This window comes from Triturus cristatus, chromosome 9 (genome assembly GCF_964204655.1).
Source record: "Triturus cristatus chromosome 9, aTriCri1.1, whole genome shotgun sequence".
NCBI classification, from domain to species: domain Eukaryota; kingdom Metazoa; phylum Chordata; class Amphibia; order Caudata; family Salamandridae; genus Triturus; species Triturus cristatus.
Window position 1 is genome coordinate 1,095,313,095 of NC_140592.1, and position 26,313 is coordinate 1,095,339,407.

A 26,313-nucleotide genomic window follows, 5' to 3' on the forward strand; every position below is an offset into this window, starting at 1 on the left:
CTGTTTCCGCAATACTTGGAGTGAGAGAGCCAACCATGGCTCTTGAAGGAAGCCATGGGGTGTCCGCACCCATGCAAAGACCTGCAGGCTTTTTCCAGCAGACAGGTGCAGTTAGATTTTGCACAACCAGGTTACACAGCCTGGCCATCATCACCAGTTCGTCCCCAGCGACCAATTAGCTTGGTTTGGGAAACATTCAAAAAGACATTGGGACCGCTTCTCCCCCCTCTTTTTTATCCTAGATGAACTATGTTCTGTGTGCCCCACCCCAATTATATGTATTAATTAGGGGTGTATTTCATTATGGGTTTCCAGGACCTCCCCATTTGTAAGAACGAGTGCTTCACTAGTGCCCTCACATTTAGTATGATAGAAGTGACCGTCTAGTCTCTGATGTCTGCTGCTGCTCTCCCCACTTGCTTCTACACTCCTCACTTGCTTCTACACTCCTCACTTGCTTCCCATGCCTCCACGTCCTGACACGGATCCTCCCCACTCTGTGTATCCTAGCACATAGCAGTAGCTCTGAAGAGTTGGGGTGCCTTGGATCTGATGGGTCTTGTAAGCTTTTCTAGCATACTCATGGGAGCCAAAGGGCTTCTGCTGGTCAAGCGATTTGCCTTCTTTAGTCTACAGGATGCAGGGCCAGCAGCAATGCCTAGCAGGGTCTGGTGGCTCAGTATACTAATGCGTTCATTGCAGGGGCCTGTGTTCGACCTCATGGTCACAGGTTCAAATCCCGGCGGGTCCACTCGGCCTTTCATCCATCTGAGGTCAATAAAATGAGTACCATTGAGTTGGGTAACAAAGAACATCTGTTGTTCAGCGCCAAGAGACCTCTGGGTGAACGTGCGCTTTACAAATGCACGTTATTATAGAAGGCCCTGCTCTTACTTTGTAATTAGGGACCAAACTTGTTCTCCAGATGTGAGTTCACATCCGTGAAAACCACCATTTATAAGTCTAAGCTGCCCTGTGGGTAGAATGACCTAGTCATTGTAAGATTTCATTTGATCCCTGTCCTTACCTCAGTGCTTAATTTGTGCAGGTGGTGGGCATGGTACTCCTATTAGTCTCACCTACAGACCATTAGCTGCCAACCAAAGACCTTTTGTGACCATTATTACTGGCAAAGGGCTTTGAGTTAGCATGTTGTTTACAATTGGTTGGCTTTCTTGTAAATCGCATTTGCTTACTTCCAAGTCTATAACTTCTTCTTCATGCGTCCATTTTGTTCTAACACTGGAGTATAACCTCTTTACCATCCTTCTGATTGGATGATTTGTGTCCTTCCATTGGTTACATTCATGGAACTACTCTTTTTCATTTTATATCCTCATTCCATGGGAGTGCAAGTATTTCTGGCTGTCCCTTGACTGCATCTTTCCCTTCAAACTCCTGCACTTTCCATGTTGCAACCCCTTTTCCCTGACCCATCTTGTCTGTTGCTCACCCCACCCTTTCCAGTCCAGAATCTGTAAACTCTACCGCAAACTCGTTTGTTGCTCCCTCGCCTCCCCTCATACTCTGTGTTTCTAACTCCTGGTGTTGACTTCTTATCATCCGACATTCTCCTTTTCTTGCTGCCCTGGTCCCCACTGATGTGCTCTTATAATAAAATAAGAGGGTCCTGCAGCTCCAATTTGCTGCAAAATGCTCTTTTTTCCTCTAATGCTCTTTCATGCATTTTTATTAAATTTACCTCTCGAAGATTTGTGTCTGCCATCTTAGAATGGTAAATAAAAGTAAAACTAGCAATTGCAATGCAACATGTTTCGCATGTCTTTAGAGTTAAAGCTACTGGAATTGTAATGGAAATGTTTTTTTATGAATGCAACATGGTGGGAAGGCAAAGATCACCTAAGCTGAAAAGGCACCACCATGAGTCAAAAGATTTTGCAACCTCGGAGGGGTGGTGGGGGCGGGCATGCACTGTTGTGGGAGGGGTCCCACCTAAACAAAAGTGCGTGATCCTGGCAAAGTAAGTCATCTCCCTATGCCTCGTTTTTTTTTTTTTTTTACTTTTCAAACTAAGAAAAGCTTAAAAACAGGTTAAATGTTATAAAGTGATAAATAAATAACTGGACGTTAACCTCTCCTGCAGTAGACAAACTGATAATTGAGGGGTGTGACATTTCTAAACGTTTCATTCAAGAACTTGGCAGGAGTTTGCAGCACCCAACCTGTGCCAGTGGATTGCGGGGCACATGGTACTGTGAGGGTCCCCATCATACTTGAAAACAATTACCGCCAAATTCTAACACACGGCACGGTGTGCGCTGTAGCTGCAAACTATCATGGCTGCCCTACCTTAGAGTAGGTAGACTACATGATCCCTGTTAAGATGACCCTAAATTGTTGTTTAATTAGCACTTAAAAAAAAAAAAAAATTTAAGAAAAGAGCGGCATTGCTAAAGAGGATGGGGAGGTGCCCCCTCCCTGCCAGCGCTACTCTAGGTGCAACAGGGGTGTCAGGGAGCAAAGCCCGCTGCCAGGCAGTGCCATTTGCTGCCACAACACATTGTCTCCGGGAAACACACATCTGCCACTGTGAAACAAACATATCTGTGTCCCACACTGTGTCACGTATCAGGAGCAGGTGAGGTAGTCGGCGGGGCGCAGGGCACTGTGGGGGCCAGCGGTCGATGGCATGACGGGAAAGCGGGCAACGTGGCACAATGTCACATCTGCTGGCGTTGTGTGCCGAGAAGCAAATTAAATTACCCTTGTTAGCGACTATATTTTTAATGGCTGTCTGTGCCTAAGTAGGCTGGACACTTGCAGTCTCACCCTCACCTCTGCCATCTGCTCAATCCAGAGCATGGCCTGCTAATAAGCAAGCTACCCGCTGCCATGGCATGACCTGCTAATAAGCAAGCGACCCATGTGATTATCACAAGCTGGTGGTGGTGTAGAAAGCTAGGAGCTATGTGTCTCCCCTCCTCCCCACCCCCGGCAGCCGCAAAAGAATCGTATGCAATAGCCTTGAAGTCCGCAAAATGGCATGGTGAGCAGATCAACTACCTAGGTAATATGTGTCGTGTTGGGAAATTCATATGTTTGGCTAGGACAGCAAATGAGCCCTGAAATTGATAAACTTCAGCTAATAGAACTGAATGGTCTTCACTAATGTCCCAAGAGGCAGTTTAGTTGGCAGCATGCGCTATATAACATAGTTCTAAAGACTGCAAGAGTCGCTTTAAAGGTAAACATGGCACGAAGTATGCGGTGTAGCTCAGGCACGCGTTACGAGCTGCGCGTGAGTTGCATACGCTATACTACAATTATGCGATACATTATTTCACAGGAAACAATTGCCTGCCAATGACTGGAGGGAGGGTGTGCATCTGTGAGCGAGGAAGCGCTTGGCATTAAAAGCTAGACCAGCTAATCTGAGCATAGTAAAGTGGGAACACAGTAACCAACGTAATTAGAGAGAATGGAGTGACGAAAGCATTACAAAGAAAACAAGCATTTGCAATGCAATAGGTCTCGCATTTGCAAAAGTTTGAGCTATTGGCATTATTAATGTCAAACCCTTTATCTGTGTTGGTCTTGAAAACAGATTAATAAATGGCATTGTCATTTACAATGCCAATAGCTTAAACTCTTGCATTGTAAATGTCAATGCCTTTTATTTATGTTTTTAAAAAAAACCTAAATAAAAATGCATTGTCATTTATAATACCAATAGCTCGAACTTGTGTAAATGCGAGACCTATTGCATTGCAAATGCTTTTTTTTTTAACTTTGCTTATGTGATGGCAATAAATACCCAGCACAGTGAAACACGAACTTAAACCCGGGTCCTTCTTCCCAAGACCAGTTCCTGTAGAGTCTCCCAAATAATTACTGGCTCTTATCTACACTGGATATTTTTCGTTCCCTTTACACCCTTTTGTGGGGTACTCTGAGTCAGAGGCCTACTAGAGCCAAATTTCGGGGTGGGAGCTACTAAAAATGACAGGAAGGGGCTAATGCTTCCAGCAATAGGCAGAGCGGCGATGAAGGGTTGAAAAAAACAACAAAGCCTCGTTAACACATAAATGGTCTTTTAAAGCTGAGGCCAGGCACGTCAAGTAAGGAGCAGGGGCATAAAAACGGTCCCAAAGAGGTCATTAGCTTAATTTAAGCAATTACATCTTGGGGTGTAATTTATAAAAAATAAAGGTAAACAGAAGTAGAGACTGCTGCACAACAACAATGTAACATGAGGGTTGCAATTTGCTTAACTTTAGAATGAGGGCCATATTTCCAGAATGGTGGTCAAGAAAGTTGTTATATGCAACTTCCGAACAAAATACATGCCGGCCACGAGTTTAATGCACGGCACAGTCAATCCATTATTTTGCTCTCTGGGACGATACGAGTACGTGGGTACAACTTTGTCAACGCCTGTTATTTACACCGTTCCGTCTGCAGATGAGACATGCACAGCAAGATTCATAGATTCTTAAATTAAACATTGTTCTTACGCCGTTTTGAATTGTACAGAGCATTTTATATCATCTGTAGAAGACTACTCCACGATTCCTAATTTTATTTTCTAATTGTTTTATTTTTCACTAATCAATGTAAAACTTATCAAAATGCACACTTTTTGTTTTATAAATTGATTTAATGTGACGATCTTTATTTCACTTCAGAAAAAGGGAGGTCTTTGACAGCACTGAAGCCGCTACACTCCAAAAACAAGGAATGGAAGGGAGGACAGCAGAGAGGACAAAGAAGGAATGGAGGGGATGATGTAAGGAAGGCAGAGAGAGAAGAGAAAGAAGGAAAGGAGAGGGAGAAGGGAGGACACAATGAAGAGGAGACGGCAGAGAATGGAAATAAGAAAACACTCGAGGAAAAAAAGCTGGAGAATAAAGGAAAGTAGTAGGATACAAGTAATAGAAAGGGGGAGATGATAGAGAAGAGAAAGAAGGAAAGGAGGAACAGAGGCAAGGAACAGAGAGGGAGAGACAGAAGAGAAGGAACAGGGGAATGAGGAAAGGCACATTTGAACAGGAAAGGAGAAGACCGAATGGAGGGATGAGTAAAAACGCAAGGAAGAGACTGAAGAGAAACATGCATCTGCCACTGCTGACACTTGCGTAAAAGCAGGGAAAAGTCCCCAGTGTAAACCATAGCAGAGCAAATAACAAAACAAGCGGTGCATAAACACTAACTTTGTACTTATAGTCCTTGTGTATGAGAAGCAAGGCTGGCAGTAAAAAAGGTGCAGCTACTGCCAGCCTTGCTCCTTGTACACAAGGACTATAAGTACAACGTGCATGTTTACCCACTGCTTGCAGGTATGCAAAACCAGGGCACTGAAGCTGAATTTTAGTGCTTGCATTGGGGTCCAATGCACCCATGCTAAACCACAAGGCAGCAGCAGTAGAAATTCAGGTTTCTCACACACACATAGCAAGTGCAGAACACCAGAAACATGTACACAAAGACACCATGTAATCTAGTGGACACAACATAGGGCAAGCTACTCCCACACAGGGAACAAGTAAAGCATGAACAGCAGAAGTGACGACTTAACTCATACACAGAATAAGTAAAGCATGGGAGGCAGCAGTGCGTACTTTCACCACACACACAATGGGTAGTTTAACAGTGCAGGTTTCTCCAATGTATAGAACAAGTGTAGGATATAGAATAACTTGCTAATTTCTTATATAACGCACTCAAGATGGGTTGTAGAAGGTGCAAAATATCATCAGCCTGGGCAGCAGAACAGAACATTTTCCTCAAAGAAAGGGTAGGTGCAGGCCAAGCATCCGAGGTGCAAGCTCCGAAATTAAAACTAAAAGCCGCCTACCTCATAGTCTTGTCCAACACAAGTCTGAGTGTGACTCCAGCTCACAAGTGGAGAAGAAGCGCCGCTCTGCCAGAGACGGGTGCTCTAGGAAAAATAAAGCTGACGCTCACCTCCTGAATGGCCTTGCAGCCTAGTAGGCCAATCACCCTGCATGCCGTGATCACAAGGAAGGGCGCCTTGATAGAAAACAACAATGACAATGAGCTGCCGAAAATATCTCTGATATGGTGTTGATTATTGATTCGCCAGGATGTGCAGCTCGTACCTGACAAGGTTTGAGATTGCTGTGTGTGACATTTTCATACCTTCAGTGTAGTTATGAGTGACATTTCAAAGACTATGACTAACTTGCGCTAAAAGGGGCGTGCGAACAGTACCAGCGAGCTGCTCTGTTAAACAGTTTGACCCATGCTGAGTGGTGGCCTGAGTAAAAGCAAAAATGAAAACCAAACATAAGCAAACGCTTGACTTAGGACATTTTTAGAGATAAGGTCCAGTGTGGAAACCAGGATATTCACACCAATGTCAGAGGCTTAACCGTCCATTACACCATCCCTAAAACAAAGTTATCCTCCAAGCAAACTGAAGGTCGGCAAACTCGTAAACACAGGTGGAAACAATCCTTTTCAACACGCGACGGAGTTAATCTACAAACATTAGACCATTCATCAATGGGTGGGGAGGTGTGGGGGTTGGGGGGGGGGGGAGGGAGGACAAGTGTGCCCCTCTACGCCAGCATGTGAAGGTCTGAGCAGGTGAATGTTGCAAGTGCTGTGTGAGTGGGCCATGCATGACTTGGAAATTAAAACTAAAGCCCACCTCAAACTCTTCTTGTCCAACACAATTCTGAATGCGACTCTTTCTCCCAAGTGGAGAAATGGCGCCGCAGCTGTACCAGAGACGGGCGCGTTAGGAAACTGGCTCGCTACGAAATACACAGCTGCCGCCCGCCTTCTGAATGGCTCACCTTACAGCCTAGGAAACCAATCACCCTGCATGCCGTGATCACAGGGAAGGGCTCCCTCATAGAAAACGACAATGATGTGGGCACGGTGCTCTGTGAGACGTCGCAAGTATTCTGCCAGCATCGAAAATGAAAGCGCGCGATAGCGGACGATGTATAATTGCGCTTAAAGCGCGGACGAACACAGTAGTTAGGCGCTGCTGTTTCCGGTCTAAACGGAAGTAAGGATCACATCAACAGCCAATTAAAAAACAGCTACCCACAGCAATGGGTTAGTTAAACTAATGGCAAGCAGCAACAGAAATGACAGGCGATAGGCGAAGTTTCACCCCAACATACTGATTACTTGATGTCTCATAGAGGCAGCGCATGCGCTGCCTATTTGAGACCTAAAAAAACCAGAAAGGACGGCAGCAATAACAGGAGGGAGGGGGTTGTCTGCGAGTGAGGAGGCAACAGAAGGCCAGAGATGGCCAACCAAAAGAAACAATCGATATCCCTGTGGGAGGAAACCAAGCGTCCAAGGCAGGATAGAGGGACACTATTAACCAGCCACAGTAAAGGATTTTCCAAAAGGCAGGCCAAACAACCAACCAGAAGCACTGGGTGGAGCTTAAAGCCCATATTATGAATTCAACGTCTTCCAGAGAGCATGTAAGCACTGCCTAGGCGATACCTGAAAAGAAATAAAACGCGTCTGTCATGACACATAAGTGTGCATGCTTGGTAATGCATGCTTTCACATGCCATCATGCAGCGGCTTGTTTTTGTTGATGCCAATGCTGTTCGTCACTCAAGCTTTTCTTCACCATGTTTCGCCAAGCACTGCCGAAAGAAAAAAAGGGCAGATAACACCATTGAAGGCTCAAGACCTATTTGCTTCACCAGTGATTGTTGGAGCCACCAACTCATTTTACATCTTTAGAATTGGACCCAGAGCAAGAGAAAGATCAGAAAAAACACAGAAGGAAGAGAAGGAAAGGAAAGGTGGGAAAACAGTAACTAAGGCATAAAAAGTTGAAAAATAACTGCAAGTTTAAGATAGAAACAGGAATCCTAGGGTGGTGGAAGAAAATAGGCGGTGAAATAAAGACTTTGCAACCCCGGTATTTGACTTAAAAAACCTTTGGCCCCTGCACGCACTTTTCTCAACCTCAACACTGCCCTATTTCCTATCTCTTGGCGATATTGAAAGGCCCTTGCATTGTTGCAGACTTCCAGCTCAATACTGAACCTTCGAGCAGGACAGTGAGTGCAAGGTTCTTCACTCTGGAAGCAGAGCCGATACCTGTGGACTACGTTCTTTGGGGAGGGGCCTTCCAAGAAAGCGGACATCCCCACACCCTTACCACTGTTGTAACATTTCTATGATTGATCTTTTCGACCCATATGTTCCTAGTTCCTTATTGAATTGCAGTTCTATGTACTATATATGTTAGACAGGTGACGCCCTCACAGTTTCTGGGAAGAAAATGTGCAGATTTTAGTGTAATATGATGACCCGTCTCACATTAGATGTTCGCAATTATTCATTGCTTGAAGATGAAAAAATGTATTTATTTAAATTCATCCATTAATATAGAATAGTGTGACTTCCATTACCCTTTTTTCCCCATTTTTCTGAACTCTGAAAACACTAGCAAATCGCACTCATGTCATGTAAGTCTACGGCTCTCTTAAAAATGCCCTTGTCCCCCTCTGAAAGTGAAAAAGATGCTAGCTTTGTGCATTAAATATCTTAAACTGAGTAGATTTTCTTTTTTAGGGCTTACTTTAGTCAACTTTAAAAATTATGTAGTAGTTCTTGGTTGCTTATCAATATCGAAGAAATATACCTAAAAGTTATAAATGTGTGCTTGTTGGGGTGTGTGTGTGTGCGTGTATGTGTGTATGTATATATATATAATATTAGTGTGTGTATATCCGTTAACTCTTTCCACCAAAGCCGCCGCTCCCAGGGCAGCCGCTGCCCCGGCTTGCGAGATCAGACATGCTTGCACAGCCCAATCCTCCACACAGGAACGCCGCTCATAGGCTAGAAATTCGTTAATCCTTTGTTTCATTAAATTATAGCAACAGAGAAACTGACCAACGCATTTCTGCCTCCTAGCCTTTGCTAAACTTGTCCCTGGCTTTTAATTTGAACCTTCAATACAATGTCTATTGCGCTGTCAGCCCACAATCCAGTCTCTTTCTTGATTGGTGTTAGTCTATGGAGACCAGAAAATGTGTGTCCCTTTGTGGCTAGCAGGATTTTAGGGACCACTGATTATCTTGTTCATCCTCGTAGGTATGTCCCTGTGGTTATTGATTTCTCATGGTGGCCGCTAGTAGTCTGGGCAGGGAGATCCAGGGCCTGCTTTGGGTGACCTGAGCTCGGTCTTTGCTGATGGTTTAATTGAAACCCCCTTTATAGGAACTGCAGTCCTCTGCTGCTGCGAACAACTGTCCACAGATAAGTAAGTTGCCTTACTTGGATCAAAGCAAAAGATCATTCACCACAAAGAAACGCAACCGTCACATTCTATTTTTCACATACTTTCTATCTCTCCCTCTCTCCGTACCCCTTACATTTTGCTTGCTAATTTTCTACCCCTGCTCATTCTCTTTGCCTCATCTCTCGTTCTCACTTACTTTCTGGCTGACTTTCTAACTTGTCTCTCTAGCCCCTCCCCACCCTGCCCTTTCTGCAATAACAAATAAGCACCCAGCCCTCCACCGGGATGGTAATGTACTAACCCACCCAAGCATCGCCGTTGGTGGGATCCTTGTAAGCTTCTTGAGGTATGCCCTCTGCCAAGAGGATGGGTTCATCTCCAGGACCAGGGCTTTCTCTGCCAGTAAACACATTTCTGGCCAGGAGAGTTGGTGGGCTAGTAGATGGTGGTCTACCCTTTTTCACTGCCTGGCCGGCCAAGGGGTTATTTTTTGTGATTTTCTTCGTCTGGAGTTCAATGCGGCTTTGGTGGTTCCATGTGTGGACTGAAGCATACAATGCAGGGATCTGTTTTGTCGCATAGACTCTGGTTCGAATCCTGCCAGTGCCCGCTCAGCCATGTGTTCTTCCGCAGGCGATAAAACGAGTAACTGAGTTGAGTAACAAACCCTTGGTATTCAGAGCAAACATGCCCTGAAAGTGAACACGCGCATTACAGATGCACATTTAGTTATATTAGGCCATTTTTCTTACCCACCTAGCCAGGCCAGTGGTCTTATGTAATTATTGCTTTGAATGTTTCCACCAGGGTCGTAGTAGGTTTAATGCTAGAAACGAGCAAAATGTCCCATAACCTTCAGATCCATTGCCGGTTATTGAGAAAGACTCATCAAATAGCGGACCCTGGAAGGATCCTGTACACCTCTATAAACATCATTGGTGCAGTCTCAATGTTATTTGCCGACCTAAGAAGGGGGGGTGTCGGAGTCCTCCCTGTAAAGGCTGTTGTGTGCTGCATTCGGTTTCTGCACAGATCTCTGCAGCAAGCCCTTGATCCACCAAGACATGAGGCTACATTTTCTTTTTCCTGCATATCCTCTTTGGAATGCCTTTCTGAATTCCAAGACTCTGTCCTGGCACTTTTAATCATTCATTTTCATTAATGAAATGCAAAAAATAGCCCTCGGGCCCCAGAATATGCATGTTGGCCTCCCATGGGCCCTTCTTGATCAGGGCTGCTGTCCCCAGATTTGATTTCAGTGCTCGCGCTGCGCGCCCCTGCTATCTGCCGCTGCCACCCGCCTAATCTCTTTTGCATTTCTTTTGAAGCGCTCCTGGTGACATAGATTGACGGTGCAGGGACGTGGGCCAGCTGTCCTTTGCAGCTGCCTGCAAGCGCACATTCGAATTTCTCTCCGTCTCATTCGAGTTTCTGAAATGTCCCTCTGCTCGCTTGAAAGGCTCTTTAATTGATTGTTGTTCCAGTGCAGGTATTAGCAGCTGAAACCATAACCCCGCAGACAATCATCAGCCAGTGGCTGCCACGTGCTGGGTACCAGTCGAGCCTTTACCCCGGCTGCAAACATCCCGTGTGGTCATTAATTCACGTCGCGTCCGCCATGTCCTACCTGAGCAAGGCCAGGAGAGATGCGTTATTTCCTTAGCCAGTCCCTTTGTTAGGATCGGATGTGGAGCCGAGGAGGGAGGGAGCCAGCTGTGCATGTTGTTTAACTGCAAATTATTAGATTTATAATTGCACCGTAATTCTGTTTTTGGCTCGAGCAGTGCCCAGCCTCCCTTACCAAGATGGTTAGTGGAGCTGCCCCTGTACATTGGATGCTGGCATGAAATAGCCCTCCTGTTGGTTTCAAGTGTTCGCCAAATATTGCAGACCCTGTAGGCCTCGCTATGAAAACCACCAATTAGCGCCACGCTTCATCTTGGAAGGTGTGAATGAATGCACGAGCTCGCACAACCCCTGGCCGGGCCCCCATTCATATTCATGCAGGTTTGACAAGGCAAACAATGAGGCGAGCAGTGATTTGCAACCTATGGGGCCCCAGTGTGCTTTCAGCAGCTGCGCTGCCCTCCCAGCAGACACCCTGTGCTGCTGCTGCCCCCTTCCTTTTGTATCATTTGTATCGGCTGGCGCACAAAACTCTCCAGCATCCACCAGCCTTTGCATTGTTACTAAGGCCGGTTCCCGGCATGGCGGGTTTTTGTTTTTGATACAAAATGGCGACCCAATAAGCGAAGATATAGCGAGACCGCAGTCAGGAAGAACTATTGCAGGGCATAGTTAATCCAGGGAGACTCACTGTGCAACTTTACAGTCTAGAGACTAAAATATGATCGTGTTTTTAAAGATTTAGCAAGCTAACTTCAGATTTAGCAAGCTAACTTCAGATTTGCAATGCAGAATTAAAGATTGAGTCCTACGCTCTGTTGAGATTTATACACAATACAGTGTGGTTTTCTACAGAAACATACACACCCTTCCTGGTCTTACTTCTCTCATCCTCGCTCCCTTATTCTTCTCTCCCAGATCCTCTGTTTGACTCTTGTCTCAAGTGCTCTTTGGAGAAGGACAAAGATATTTAAATTGCATGGCGGGATGCCAGCTTTTACTTTCCTGATACTACTGTATGCTTCTTCATCTGCGTCGGCCATTTTACAAATGGAAGGCAAGGAGAGCTTGGACCCTCAGAAGGGTACAAGTCTGAAACTGTAGCTGCAGGCGTCTTGTTGCTTTTGTGCAGAGTCTAGAGTTGTGAGCTTTGAACCTGTGGCTTTTTAGCCACCAGTGTAGTTTTTCCTGTAAATAACGAGGTCTTCACCGTGTAGTACGGAAAAGGAAGTATGTGCCCTAAACTTAGAAATCCTTTTTTTAAAGTTTTATTTGTTTTACTGAATTTCTGACTTTTTTTATGCTGTAGCCTACCAGACATCTGTGCTGTCTGGTTTGCTTAAGCCATCCTGGGGACATTCAGAAAGTTGACCCAGGAATGCATTTCGCCCGTTGCTTACCATTTGCTTTGTGGTTTGGAACTCACATTTTCAGGCCATTTGCTGGCTCTGTGTTTAGGCTGGCCAGCTCGAGTCTGTCCCTCCTGTTTACTGTATTCTTCCAAAAACTTGCTTTCTGTAAGCCATCCTTTAAATAAATATTGTTCTTAGCTTGTCACATTTGCTGTGCATTCAAAGACCTAGCGGTCAAATGTGAGGCTGTCTCTTTCAGGGAGCTTGGTGTTTCTTTTTCTTTTTCTGACTTAAAAGTGAGAGGATTTATATGACATTCATGCTGGCTAGTGGGGGCTGCTTGAGGAAGGCTGTACATATATATTTTTTTCTTAGCACCATTTAAATGTCTGTAAATAAACTGTGCTGATGAACAAATCAATACATTGGGTGATGACATTTCCACACATTATCGTGCGCTGTATACTTTTATCAGTAAAACTCTGTGTGAGTATAAATGTAATGGTCATTTCAACTGAGGATGTGTTGTCTGTAAAGACAGTACGCTACCGTACCATGCTTACTCCATATTACCCCACTTCGCTCGATGCCACTGCGCGTTACTCTGAACCACTCCACACTGCGTCACTGCACTCTTCTCTGCACCACTGCACTCTATGCCACTCTATTCTACACCACTCCGTACCACTCCACGCCAATGCAAAGTACCCCACTTTACTATGTGCCACTGCTCTCTACACCTCTCCACTCTGCCATCCTACTCTGCAACACTGCACTCTATGCCACTGCACTCTACTCCTCTTTACTCCAGGCCAATGCACTCTACGCCAATCTACCCTGCACCAAATCACTCTACGCCACTATACTCTACACCTCTCTATTCTACTCTGCGCCACGCCGCGCCAATGCACTCTACTACAGTGTATACTCTGCAACACTGCTCTCTGCTATGCCACTCTATGCTTCTGAACTCTACACCAGTCTACTCTAAGCCACTCTAATCTACTCTGCACCCCCCCACCCTGCAACACTCTACTCTATACCACTGCACTCTAGGCCACTTCACTTTACTCTGAAACAATGTTCTGTAGTCTGCGCCACTGCACTCTATGGCTCTATACTCTTCTCTATACCACTGCTCTCTATGCCATTCCACTTTACACAATTGCACTCTACGACACTTTACTCTGTACCAATGCACTCTACGCACATGCACTCTACGCACATGCACTCTACGCACATGCACGCTGACACTCTACTTTGCAGCACCGCACTTTGCAGCTTAACTCCCGTTCTACGCCAATGCACTCTACGCCACTCTTCTGCACTCTACGGTACTCTTCTGCTCTCTACCCTAATGCACTCTATGCCACTCTAATCTACTCTGTACCACAGCTCTCTGTGCCAGTGCACTCTACCCCACTCTACTATGCACCACTGCACTCTACACCACTACTCTATACCACTTCACTTTACACCACTCCAGTTTATGCCACTTTATTTCACCCTCCATTACCATTACTTCACATCAACTCCATGCTTCTGCACTTTGCGCGTCTCCACTCCACTCTGGCCACTACGCTCTAAGCCACTGCAATCAACTCTGCACCATTCTACTGGATGCCACTGCACTCTACCCTGCACCACTATACTGTAACCTGCACCACTCCTCTTCACTTTACTCTGACACAATCTATGCTGCACCACTAAACACCACACTACTCTACTCTGTGCCTCTCTACGCAACTGCACTGTGCGCTATGCCACTCTACGCCAGTGCACTGTGCGCTATCCCACTCTACTCTACACCACTGCACTTCGTGCCAATTCACTCTACACTGCTTTACCCAAAACCAATCCACCCTATGCCGCTGTACCCATGCCAACTCCTTTGTACCACTGCAATCAACTCCACTGTACTCAACACATTCTATTCTGGTAAAGGACTATATGTCTCTACATGCTATGTTGCACTACACCATTGTGCTCTACGTCACTTCACTGTATGCCACTCTATTCTGCGCCACTCTATTCTGCGCCACTGTACTCTGTCACTGCTCTCTGCACCTCTGCGCATCCGCACTCTGCCACTTTACTGCTCTTATGCCACTCCGCTCTTATGCCACTCCACCACTTCATCCTACGTCTTGGCTCTACTCTGCAACACTGGTCTCTCCGCCACTGAACTCTATGCCACCCTAATCTGCATCGCTCCATTCTACGCCAGTGTGCTGTACGGCAATCCACTCTAATCTACTCTGCACCACTGCACTCTACGAAACTCTACTCTATACCACTTCACTCTACGCCACTTCACCCTACTCTGAAACAGTCTACTCTGCCACTGCAGTCTGCGCCACTGTATTCCACTCTTTGCCAATCCACTCTACAGCACTCCCCACTACATCCCTCAAATTTATACTGCTGCACTTTATGCCACTGCCTTCTTCACCAATGCTGTCTACACCACTTTACTCAAAATTAATACACTATACCATTTCACTCTGCACCACTGCACTGTACGCCAATATACTCTGTGACACTGCACTCTACGACACTCTAATCTGCAGCACTGCACTCACTGCATGCTCTGCCACTCTACTGTCACTTTCCTGCACTGTACAAAAATGCACTCTACACCACTACTCTACAGCACTCCTGTCTAGATCACTCCACTCTGGAACACTGCACTCTGTGCCACTACTCTGTTCCACTCCACTATACCCTGCAGCGCTCCACTCTATGCCACTTCACTCTACTCTGAAACAGTCTACTCTGCCACTGCAGTGTGCGCCACTGTATTCCACTATTCGCCAATCCACTCTACACCCCTCCTCACTACGTCCCTCAAATTTATACTGCTGCACTTTATGCCACCGCCTTCTCCACCAGTGCACTCTAAACCAATGCTGTCTACACCACTTTACTCAAAACCAATACTCTATACCACACTGCACTCTGCAGCACTGCACTCTGCAGCACTGCACTTTCACTCTCCTGTACTGTACACCAATGCTCTCTAAGCCACTACTCTACACCACTCCTGTCTAGAGCTCTGCAGCTCTGCAGCACTGCACTCTGCAGCACTGCAGCTCTGCAGGACTACACTCTGCAGCCCTGCAGCACTACTCTATTCCACCACACTCTACCCTGCAGCATTCCCCTCTGCACCACTTCACTCTACTCTGCAGCATTCCCCTCTGCACCACTTCACTCTACTCTGCAGCATTCCCCTCTGCACCACTTCACTCTACTCTGAAACAGTCTACTCTAAGCCACCGCACTCTGGCACAAAGTGGTGTAAAATGGCATGCAGTGCAGTGGCACCCTCCACTCTGTCACTAAAATCAATGCTGTGCCACTCTACTCTACACGACTACTCTGCCACTGCACTCTACCCTGCGCCACTATACTCTACCATGCACCACTTCACTCTAAAACAGTCTACTCCATGCCACTGCAGTCTGTCACTGTAGTCTACCCTATGACACTACTCTAAAGTTCAGGCGCATGTTAACCTCTAAACCCAGTTTAAAAATAAATAATTGTGAATATGACAGCATTGTAAGGCTGGTAATTCAGACTTGTATAAGGTGACCTCTGTTTTACGCTCGTTGTGTTTTGTTCTTTGTTTTAAAGGTACACTTTGACCAGTTTAAAGAAGCATTGATACTCATTTTGTCCAACACCCTGTCAAACGACGAGAGCTTCCACGAGCCAGGTAATGTGTGCACTCCTTGCCTTAGCAGCAATGTTGCTGTTTCTCATTGACCAAAATTCACAGAGAAGGAAACGTGTGTTTTTTCTTTGGTGAATGTTCTCAACGCAATTGCATTTTGTTGCTTTATATTTTGCTACAGCGGCCACAATCATACATGAATCCAGGGCGCTGTGGATGTTTTTTTGAAAAGCTTATTTGTTTTAAACACCATTTTATTTGTTTTGCGGGTAAAAACTGCTTATTTAGTGTCTACATGTTCACCTCTAAACCCGGTTAAAAGAAAAGTCATTGTGAATGTGTTAGTATTGTAAGGGTGTCAGTCAGTCAGTCATAACCACTTTAATCGATTTAATTAAAATCATAAAAGTACATCACAATAATTCATACACATAAAAACATTACAAAATACAGTATAAAATAGTTCACATAGGGGTCGACCAAGCCAATAAATGTGCCCCTAACAGTATACAACCTGAGCATCAAGTTTTTTCCTTTTCCTTACCGCAGTTACCAAAAAGTTAGCAATATTAAAAATTATCCATGGGGAGTCAAGTAATTGAAGGTACATCAGTGCTGGTTTTACTTGGTAAAAACCTCTCCCTTGAAACAAAGGTAAAATATACTTTGTTCTAATTACTGTGTAATGGTTACAGAATAGGATAAAGTGCGCAGTGTCTTGAACTGTCGTCGCAATTACACAGAGCGGCATCTTCTGGTTTGCACCAACCTTGAAAGCTACCTAAATTAAAATGTATTAGGTTAAAACTGAATCTTGTCAGCAAGCAGCGGTGAAAATGATTCGAGACTATCTTGAGATAAGGCTCAGTCTGGGGGGAAGTTATTAATAAAAAATGGGCCCTTACAGACACTTTATTAAGTTCCTCCCCCTCCCGCTCTAAAGACCTTAGAATCAAGAATTGGGCTTTACTCTGCTTAACATCCCCCTTAGCAATTGTTTCTGGGTTGTCATAGAGCTCAGGGCGCCCTAAATTGTAAAATGTTTTCTTAATATACAGGAGCCACGAAATATCGAGAGCTCTATCTAGACCCATACAATCTTTTAAAATCAGTCGATTCAGAGAGAATTAAGGGTTCAGCCATATTTTCAACCAGAATAACAGAGGGGCCAGACTAATACGGTCAGAAACATAGTCCATTCCCAATTCCTGATGTATTGAAAAGGTCGGGGAGGACTGGGGGACGGAGAGGATAGAGCAAAAAAATTTATTTTCTATTGTAAGGGTGTCAATTCAGACCGATAGAGCGTGCCCTCTGTTTTATGCACAGGTGTTCCTGTATTCATTTTCACCCTCGTTATATTGTACTTATTATGCACAAAGTATAACCAGCCTCGACAAGGACATACATCTGACTTTAGTTGTACTTGTATATATAAACAAACACACCTGCTGCTTATCACATTAAAGCTCTCCTACTTGCTTTTCCAATGCTGGGGGGAAAGTAGCCAGAAGGATTGCATTCAGCATAGAGTGCAAAAGCTAAAAATTGAATGTGACTAGCAACTTGATGATGTGTACTTTTCAGATGTAAAATAGTCCCTCGTGCATTGTAATTGAAGCACTTCCTGGAAGCTGGAATGATACGCAAACAGTCAACAGGATGAAGTACAGAGGAATGCTCCTGCACGTGGAACCAAAACCCAACTAGGTGTATTTTAAACGAATTGTAACAGGTCAAGCAAGCAGTGATCCTATCAAACCAGACCCAAAAATGACAATGGCACGTTTGACCAGCAGTCCCTACCATAAGCTGGGTCTGAAAAATAAAACCTAAAACAGTGGCTTCGTGATCTTCTTGAAGTCCCCCGAGTATGATCCGATCATTGCTTCAGACACTGTTAAGAATACAGAGAACGATACTGTCTCAAAGTGGAGATGCTCAAAACGTTAAACGGGTACAAAATAGGAAGAAAAAAAACATAGGACTTCAAATTGTTAAAACTGAGTATTCAGTGGGCATGCAGGAGGCGAAACGCAACATATCGAATGCTTTGCAAGAGAAGAACCAAGGAGCCCCGGATGCTGCCACTGTGATTGTATGACAGAGTAGTTAGCATAAGTATATTTTCTGTGTTAAATAATAGTTAATGATGTAGGAAAACCAGGCATGACCTGCATTTCACTCTGTTGTCGCACAGCACAGAGGACATTCATTTTTAAAGATGTTTATGTACTTTGTCACACTTTTCGAAATGACATGTACATTTTGACGTAGATTTTGATTCAGTCTTCGTTTGGTGGGGATGTGTCTCTGCAGATAAAGGCTGCGGCACCGAGTAATAGGTTCATGGATGAAATGAAATTGAAGTGCTCGGTGTATTCTTTTCTCGGATGGTGCATCTCGTAGATCCTCTAGGACACGGCTATCGCCTCAAGCTTTGTTTGCACATTCAAAGTCCTGCCACTCTTTACTTTAGCCTGATGTATTTTGGATCGGGTGATTTATGTTTGCTCACTCTGCTGTCCTGAGGCTTGAGTGCACAGGGGCAGCTTGCTGGCTGCCCGACTGTGCATGCCCCAGGTGAACTGCAGGTTTGATGTAGCCTGGTAGGCGTGCGTTGCTAGGTAATAATAACTTGACTTGTCTGAGCCAAGTGGAAAGGCTATTATGGCTCAGACGTTCTTGTGGACGCCTGTTTAACTTTGTGTTGTTCGCAGCATAATTAGAAAAAAACGCTTTCTTATACGCTTATATTTTTCTTCTGATGCTTCGTGGTCAGTACCCTTAGCCTTGGGGCAATGATGCCATTTGTATCCTTCAGAAGACATCCTAGCTGCTTATACCTTATGTGCCAGGCCCAGGATTTATAAATGGCCCCATAGAATATATCTAAAGACAATTTTTCTCTTCTCTGCCTCGGGGTGGCTTTTTTCAGGCTGTTGCCTGAGATACAGAACAACAAATGTTCAAACTGTTAAAGATTAAAACTTTTTGGGGGGATGATTCGGGTATGAAACCAAACGTGTTTAAATACAGACCCTGGGATCCTAATTTGGGAGTCTGTGGTTTCTGAGGATTGTAAAATGGGATAGCATCCTCTGAAGTATTCACTGTAGGGTGACAAAGTAATCCTATGTGAAATGGTGTATACGCTTAAATACTAAATGGGTTTGCCAGAGAGAAAGTAATGTTGCAGTGGTGTAAATGGCATACATTTGTTAGTCACAGACCCATTAAGATATTTTGCAAGAAATGTATATTTCAGTGAGTTTGTCCTTTGTGTCTTTGGAAAGATGGGTATGATGATCAGTTCGGAAGAGTTACAAGCTTGAAAAAATTACTAGCTTTTTAGGATTCTCTTAAGGTCATTTACTGATTTCCTATGAGCTAGACCAAGCTGACTAACTTATGCATTGTAATGGCCACTCAACATAGTGTTACAGCAAACAAATGATGGACGGAATGCTGACAATGCAAACATTCTCCCCCAGTCAAAAGATCTGAGTTGAATCCATCGTTCTTTTGCACACTACGCCACCCCAGTTTGGACCAGGCCATATGCAAATCAGTCTTGACCCTGTGCCCCATGGGAACAGTCCAGACCGAACTGCCAGGCCAGGTCTTCCCTGGTACGGAAACAAGCATCCTGGGACTGGTTTCAGGGTATGTCATCCTTCAGCCAGACTAGCTTGAATCCAGTAGGCCCAGATCTCTGTACTAGGGTGAATGTATGACATGGTTCTGCATTCTGCAGTCAACTTTTGTTTTTGCATTTGTCACCCGAGTGGGAAGGGTATGCCCAGACGTGGGTCCCGTGCTCTCCATGCCACTGGAATCAAGCTATCCTGGCTGAAGAGGGGTGAAACCCGGAAACCGGTCCTAGGATGCTTGTTTCTGGTCGAGGGAAGACCTGGCTTGGCAGTTTGGGCTGGACTGTTCCCATGAGGCACAGGGTCAAGACTGATTTGCATATGGCTGAGTTCAAACTGGAAAGGCATGGTGAGCAAAAAAACGATGGATTTAGGCCCAGATCTCTGTACTCGGGTGAATGTATGACATTGTTCAGCATTCTGTCCATCAACTGTTGTTTTGCACTCATAATAAAGAACACTTCATTACTTGAAAAAAAGTTTTGTTTGAAAAAAATAAAATAATTGCCAAATCTCAAATTATACATTGAGTCTACCATTACTGGATTAATGTAATGCCGTTAGAAGTAAAATGGGTAGATGTTTCAGCTCATATGAAACCTATATTGACTCTTAATTGAATGTCTTGGACAGGTTTTCTTCTGTTTATTCAGTTTTCTAAAAATCTAAAGCAAGAAATTACTTGACAGCTCAAAGTCACTAGATCTTTTATTTGTTGGACTTATTGAAGAGTATTGTTCAAATGAACGAAAAAATAATCCCCTGTACAAAGACCAAAAAATTCATCTGAAAGGCGTTCTAATAAGATCTATATAGCACACACTTACCTAGAAGTCAGTGTCCCTAGAGCTGAATAGGAAGAGAACCAAAGCAGGCACAGAGAATCATGAGCCCAAGAATAGCCATGCTTTAATGTCTTAATTCAGATGAGTGGTTTGTGAGCACAAAGGTGCTCCAGAAGGCAGTCCCAAGCCTGCATGCAAGAGCAGAAAGGGCCGGCTCGCCGGACCTTGACCAATGGTGGCAAGGGATGTTCAAGAGATGGGTGGAAGAAGGCCTTAATATGTGGGGGGCTGGTAGCGAGAGATCTTTTGTTGAAGATAAATAAGACCTTGATGATGTAAGGCCATGAAGACCAGACAGAGTTTTGACGAAAATCCTTTGTGCGGTAGGCAGAGAATGTAACCACTGAAGTGCCTTGGAGGCAGAGGCACAGATAGGCAAATAAAGTGCAACGCAAGCTTCCGCATTCTATATGTATTGCTGTACCTAAATACAGATATAACATGCATGTTAATATACCACTCCGAGATCGGGAACATCTGACGTATCCTCTTAACATTTGCCCTTTAATTCCTGTCGAAGAAACCCTTACAATATTATGGTATCTCCAGCACCCTCATTTTAGAGAGAAGTAGAATGTGGTGATGCTTGATGAAACTTTGATAATGATTATACTAGAATGTGAGGTTTGGTGAGGCTGGAAAATTTAAAGATCACTGCAGGAGGAGGATGCTGTTGGACGTATGAGGCACATTTGTTCATGAAAGCTTTAAAGGATTTTACTACAACTGTACTCTGTCTCCCTGGTGCTACTGATGGGAGCCCTCAACAAACTACATTTGCCTTGCAATCAGTTGGCACTTTGACAATTTGCATTGGAAGTGATGGTGTGTACTGTCTTCCTGTTGAAGAGGAAATCAGAAGAATGGAGGTCCCTCAATATGGCCAGCCTGTGGTTTAGTAACTGTTTTCAGGATATAACCAAATAGAGTGGGGAGTTTTAAGTAATCACTGTTGTGACCTCCACAATTCACTGGTACTGTAGTGTCCATTAATGGCTGGCATTCTTACAAGGACTTGTACACACAAGACCAAGACCTACGTCTCAACCACAACCAAGAGAGAGGGGATATGTATTGAGTGTACAAGATACTGTCAGAGCAAATATTATTTTATTTGTCAAGATACAGAATGTTAAAGCGCCTCCATTTTATTCCGGTTATATCAGAGGAGCCGATCATTAAAGTGGAGGGAAAATGAAGAAGCTGTTTGGGCATTTTGTTCAGGACCACATTGGGTGCAGAGATCACTTGAGTTACCCTCATGATTGTTTCATGGAGGTACGGCCTACAAGATTCGTATATTTGGGCACGTAGTAGAACCAACAGGGAAGCTTTTCACCACAGACCTCTCTTCCACTAATATTGAACTTGAACAATGAAACCTACATGTAATGAGCACAAAATATGTTCTCATCACATGCAACAATCATGAAGTAATCTCCACTGCATGTGTTCGGATTGCACACACTGTTCCCCTTTTCGTCCCCCCCCCCCCCCCCCCCCCAGTTACCTCTGGGAAGTAAAATCAAACTACCTTTAACCCAGGTTATTGTATATTGTTTTACGAGCTGAAAATGTATTTGGAAATTGAGACTGATAATTGGGACACAGTCCCAGGAACCAGAGCTATACGAGACCTACTTCCATTTAAGAGATTAGTAGAAAATGTAAGTAAACCAGAGGGGGTGGCAAAGCTATTGGACATTACGGTCTGCAATATGGTGGTAGCCAATGCAGCCTCTCAGTAAACCCAATCAAATCTCGAAGACTGCGGTGTTCTGGCGTTCTTCATGTGGCCAGTGGCTGAAGACGCTGTTTCACATGTGGATTGCTAAATCCATGTTAAAGACCCAACAATTTCAGTGCAGTTTGATAAAATCTAGAATTATACAAATACATTGTTACATTAAAACTGTCCAAGCAGGCCTCAATACAAAAAGCTTAATACATCAGAAACTGTTTTTGCATAACAGAATTTTCAAGAATCTGTTATTCTATGATAAATTGAATGTTGCTGCAAATTCTCAGTTTTAATTCACGTTTCCGTTTATAAGTATGCAACAATAGTGCGAACTGCTATTGGTGGACAAACCAGGTATGTATGAAGATCCCCTCTTTTCATGGAGCCAGTGAGAGCTGTGGAAACTCTAGAACAACTGTGACTATGGAATAAGTTACGCAAGCCTCATTTTTACAGGACAGAGCACAAATAGCTGATTACAATGACAAAATGTGAGTCGAATTAGATGTGGGCGGGATCGAACCGATTGTTAAACACTAGCGCACAAACCTTTGAAATCTTGGCATTAAATTGATATACCCACCAGAGTGAATGGAAAAAAAATCACCATTAACTCTTTCTACATGACTGGGAGTGAAGTAATCAAGGGTTGAAGAAATCTGCAAAACTGATGGGGAGGATTTTCTAAAGGTGCATGTGCCGGGCTCAATGTATGAACTCCAAATTTCAGGGCTTTGTTGGCCGGATGGTTGCAAATTGAATTGGAACACATACCGTGAATAAAAGATACAATGGCACAGGACAAGAGCCATGTAAGGCAGTCCTGTCAACCTTGGATACACTTCCACAGTACGAGTCCAGAGTTAAACATAGTTTTAATTCACTCCCTGTGTTCCACTGGGAAAACAGAGGGCATGTGATATCAGCTTAGAGAAGTGCCTGTCAAAGTGCACACACTGCATTCAGTACTTTAAACAAATATAGCAAAACTGAAGGTGTGCATTTAACCAGGGAACATCAATTCTGCATAGTCTACCTTCATCCAGCTTTGGAGTCATGGGTGGAGAGCAATCTGAACTGAAGGATGGCTAGAGAACTAACAAAGTAAGATCTAGTATATATCTGCATTCTCAAGTTTGCCCTTGGGGCATCTTGATGAGTTTTATTTTTATCTTTATCATTGGTGAGAAGAGTTACGTTTCAGTTCTTTTGTCTCAAATTTGTCAGTAATCATAAACCTGTGTGCATTTGATATTTAACAGAACAGAATGAAAACAGACTTCATTTGAGTTCTATAATTTTTGTACTGTCTATCAAACATGACATTTCTTCGGAAACCCAACTCCCAATTGACCTGACTGCCTTTACTCACGGCTGACAGATGCTTGATGTCAGTTTCCTTATGTGACATCACTCCAAAGTAATGATGGTGGATTGAGTGATGTCACATTAGGGAACTTGCAATAATTGGCATTTGCAGAAGAGAAGAGCCAATTGAAGTCCAAGGATAATAGAGGCTTCTATTTTGAAACCGAAAACTGCAAGATAAAGAGTTTCCTCGACTCGAAAGAAAAGGCTGAACGGTATGCTGGGAAGTCGCTGTGCAGTTGCCCCCTTTTAATCCTAACTGAGGTATAAGCTGCTGAGCAAGGGTTGTGACCTGTAGGGCGTTTGAAAAATGAATTGTAATCTATTACATATTTGACCATGAAAAAAGCGAAATTGGTAATATAGTAATATAAGCTTCTTAGAAATCCCATTCACTCATTATTCTTTCATCCCTTTGTTAGGGTCTTTCTGACATTGGTTTATTTCTGTTCCAGCATCCCATTACCCTTAACTTATAGTGAGATCATGATGATCATAAATTGACAACTATAAGGTGAACACAAAATCAATCTAACGTTGAGCATTGTATGCATATTTTTGACTGCAAGGAAATTGGCATTGATAGTGGTGAACTGTGATCTGATCAGGTCTTAGTTTATTTCACAACAGGCTTTCTGCAAACTAACCATAGCAGATTTACTATGACACATTTGTAGGGAATGTGGTGCTCTTTGCTTCTATTTGGGGTTTTAAAATTAACATGAGTTAAAGACAATCTACAGTTGACTTCCTCTGACATCCACTATTCGCCATACATCATGGCCCTATGTGGGCTGGGGTAGGACTCAGAATCCACTCCTTTTTTAGGCTATCAACAGAAGATAAGTTTACATCCAATAATTATAAGTTGCACTTATTTATTCAGTAGCTAACCTGAAAATCTGACATGGATTTGTTTTCCTGCATTTAAATAGGACACTTCTGCCATACATTGTGAAAAAAAGTAATTTCTGTAATAAATGTAATGTCAAATTGGGTAATGCATTTCCAGCATTGTTGAATAGATAAAGTTATATGATAAACTAGAACTACTATCTGGGAATGGTCTTCCCCATCAAAATTGACATTAACGAGACGTCTGTATTATAAACTGGTCCTGACACAGATGAGGTTAGTGCTTTACAGTCTTAATCTTTCTATTGAAATGTCGCTTTCTAACATGTCAGTTAATCAAACATCAAGACAGTGCGCCGTGCACTTGCCATGGCCACTCTCCTCATGGGTGAGCAAGACTAGCAAATGGCAGGTTAAACTGAGACACGTGAGGAACCGCACCTTCCTCAAGGAAGCGAATTCAGAACTAAGGTTACCAGGTAACTGTCGTCAAAGCTGTAGTCCTGTTTTATATTTTTTATATTAACCATAATATTGTGTTAATACAGTTTTATTAGAAAATCCAAGTTTATTAAACTTAAAATTTATATAAATTATTAAAAATACAAAAAAAATACTACAAAAAGATGATTTTATAGCATTGTTAACAGTATGAATGTAACCATTTTTTGGTATAATATGACAAATGCTAATCATTACAAAATTAATAAAAACACCAATAGTGCCAATAAAGTTTTCATGAAACAATAAGTATAATGTGCTTCGAATTTTTCACGTTTTGGACATAAAAGAAAAACATGAGCCAATGTCTTATCTTTCACAACTTTCACAATTCCACAGATATATAAAGCTTGACTTATATTCTGATATTCCAGGTTTTTTCAAGACCATAAAAAAGAAAATCCCTGGCATAGTATTAATAGGAACTGCCTACATTCACGGTGGGAAGAAAGTGTAAATAATTAGCTATGCGCAGTCTACATTTAGTGTTCGCTCATTGGGATAAATAATTTTTTTTCGTGCAGCATTGCTGAAGTCCATCAAGGCTGATTTCAAAAATGCATTCCCCCCCCGCATCCAAGGAAAGTAGAATAGACTTCAAGCTCAACATCATACTTTCAAGCAAATATCCGTAATCAACATATGCTAACCGAAGTAGGTGTGCTACCCCACAATTGACTGAAATAGGTGCCTCTAGCTGACATAATTCCTTTCTCAAGCTCCGAAAGGAAACCAAGGACAGTACCTCAGCAGTAGTAGTTAAAGATTAAGTTAACTTTACTGTATCATGGGGAGTGCTAGCGCTTTCTTTTGCATCTAGTCTCAAAATTTGTGTGGGAGCCAATATAGTTGCCATCAATCTAAGCAAAGTCATAGGAACTACATTTGTCTTATAAATGCATTGTAGCAGCGATATAAATGGCGACCCCCCCCCCCCCCCCCCCCCCAAAGTTTTAACTCTAACTAAATCTCCCTTTAACATCAAACCAAAGCACCCATATGAAAATTCCACGTGAAAAGCTTGGGAACGTCACTTCCAAGAAATCTATAATCCTTAACAACTATTTTTTCATTGCTTAGGAACCAAACCTGCCGTCTCTTCAATTTCCCAAAGAGCATGATTTGCGTGTCCAAACACACCCCTTTATTAATCTAGAGCCAATAGCTATCTGGGATGACAGTGTACTTTGCCCTTCTCATAGGACCTAGACCTGTGTAGAGTTATGTGACTGACTAATCCTATATTATTATTCCTCTGAGCTTTATTTTCTAACACCCTGATTGTATTTGTGTATCATTTTTATCATTTCACATCTCTGCACCTATGAGTACTATGCCGTCTGCACCACTGGAAAATTATATGTGATATAAAACACGTGTTTGGCGAATAAATACACCGACATTGATGATGTCGAAAGAGTTTAATATAGGATAACTTGATGGTTGTATGTGGAAAGTGACCCACGAACCTGTTGT

The 26,313-nt window shown here is 43.4% G+C and overlaps 1 protein-coding gene across 7 annotated transcripts in view; it reads left to right on the forward strand.

The window, feature by feature from the left end:
* The window catches only part of NIN (ninein), a 388,280-nt gene that overhangs the window by 57,153 nt on the left and 304,814 nt on the right, over window positions 1–26,313 (forward strand). For all 7 annotated transcript variants that reach the window (XM_085626981.1, XM_085626982.1, XM_085626984.1 and 4 more), the window contains exon 3: window positions 15,835–15,916. In XM_085626981.1, coding sequence (XP_085483107.1) covers window positions 15,835–15,916 — 82 coding nt within the window. The remainder of the gene's footprint in view (window positions 1–15,834; window positions 15,917–26,313) is intronic.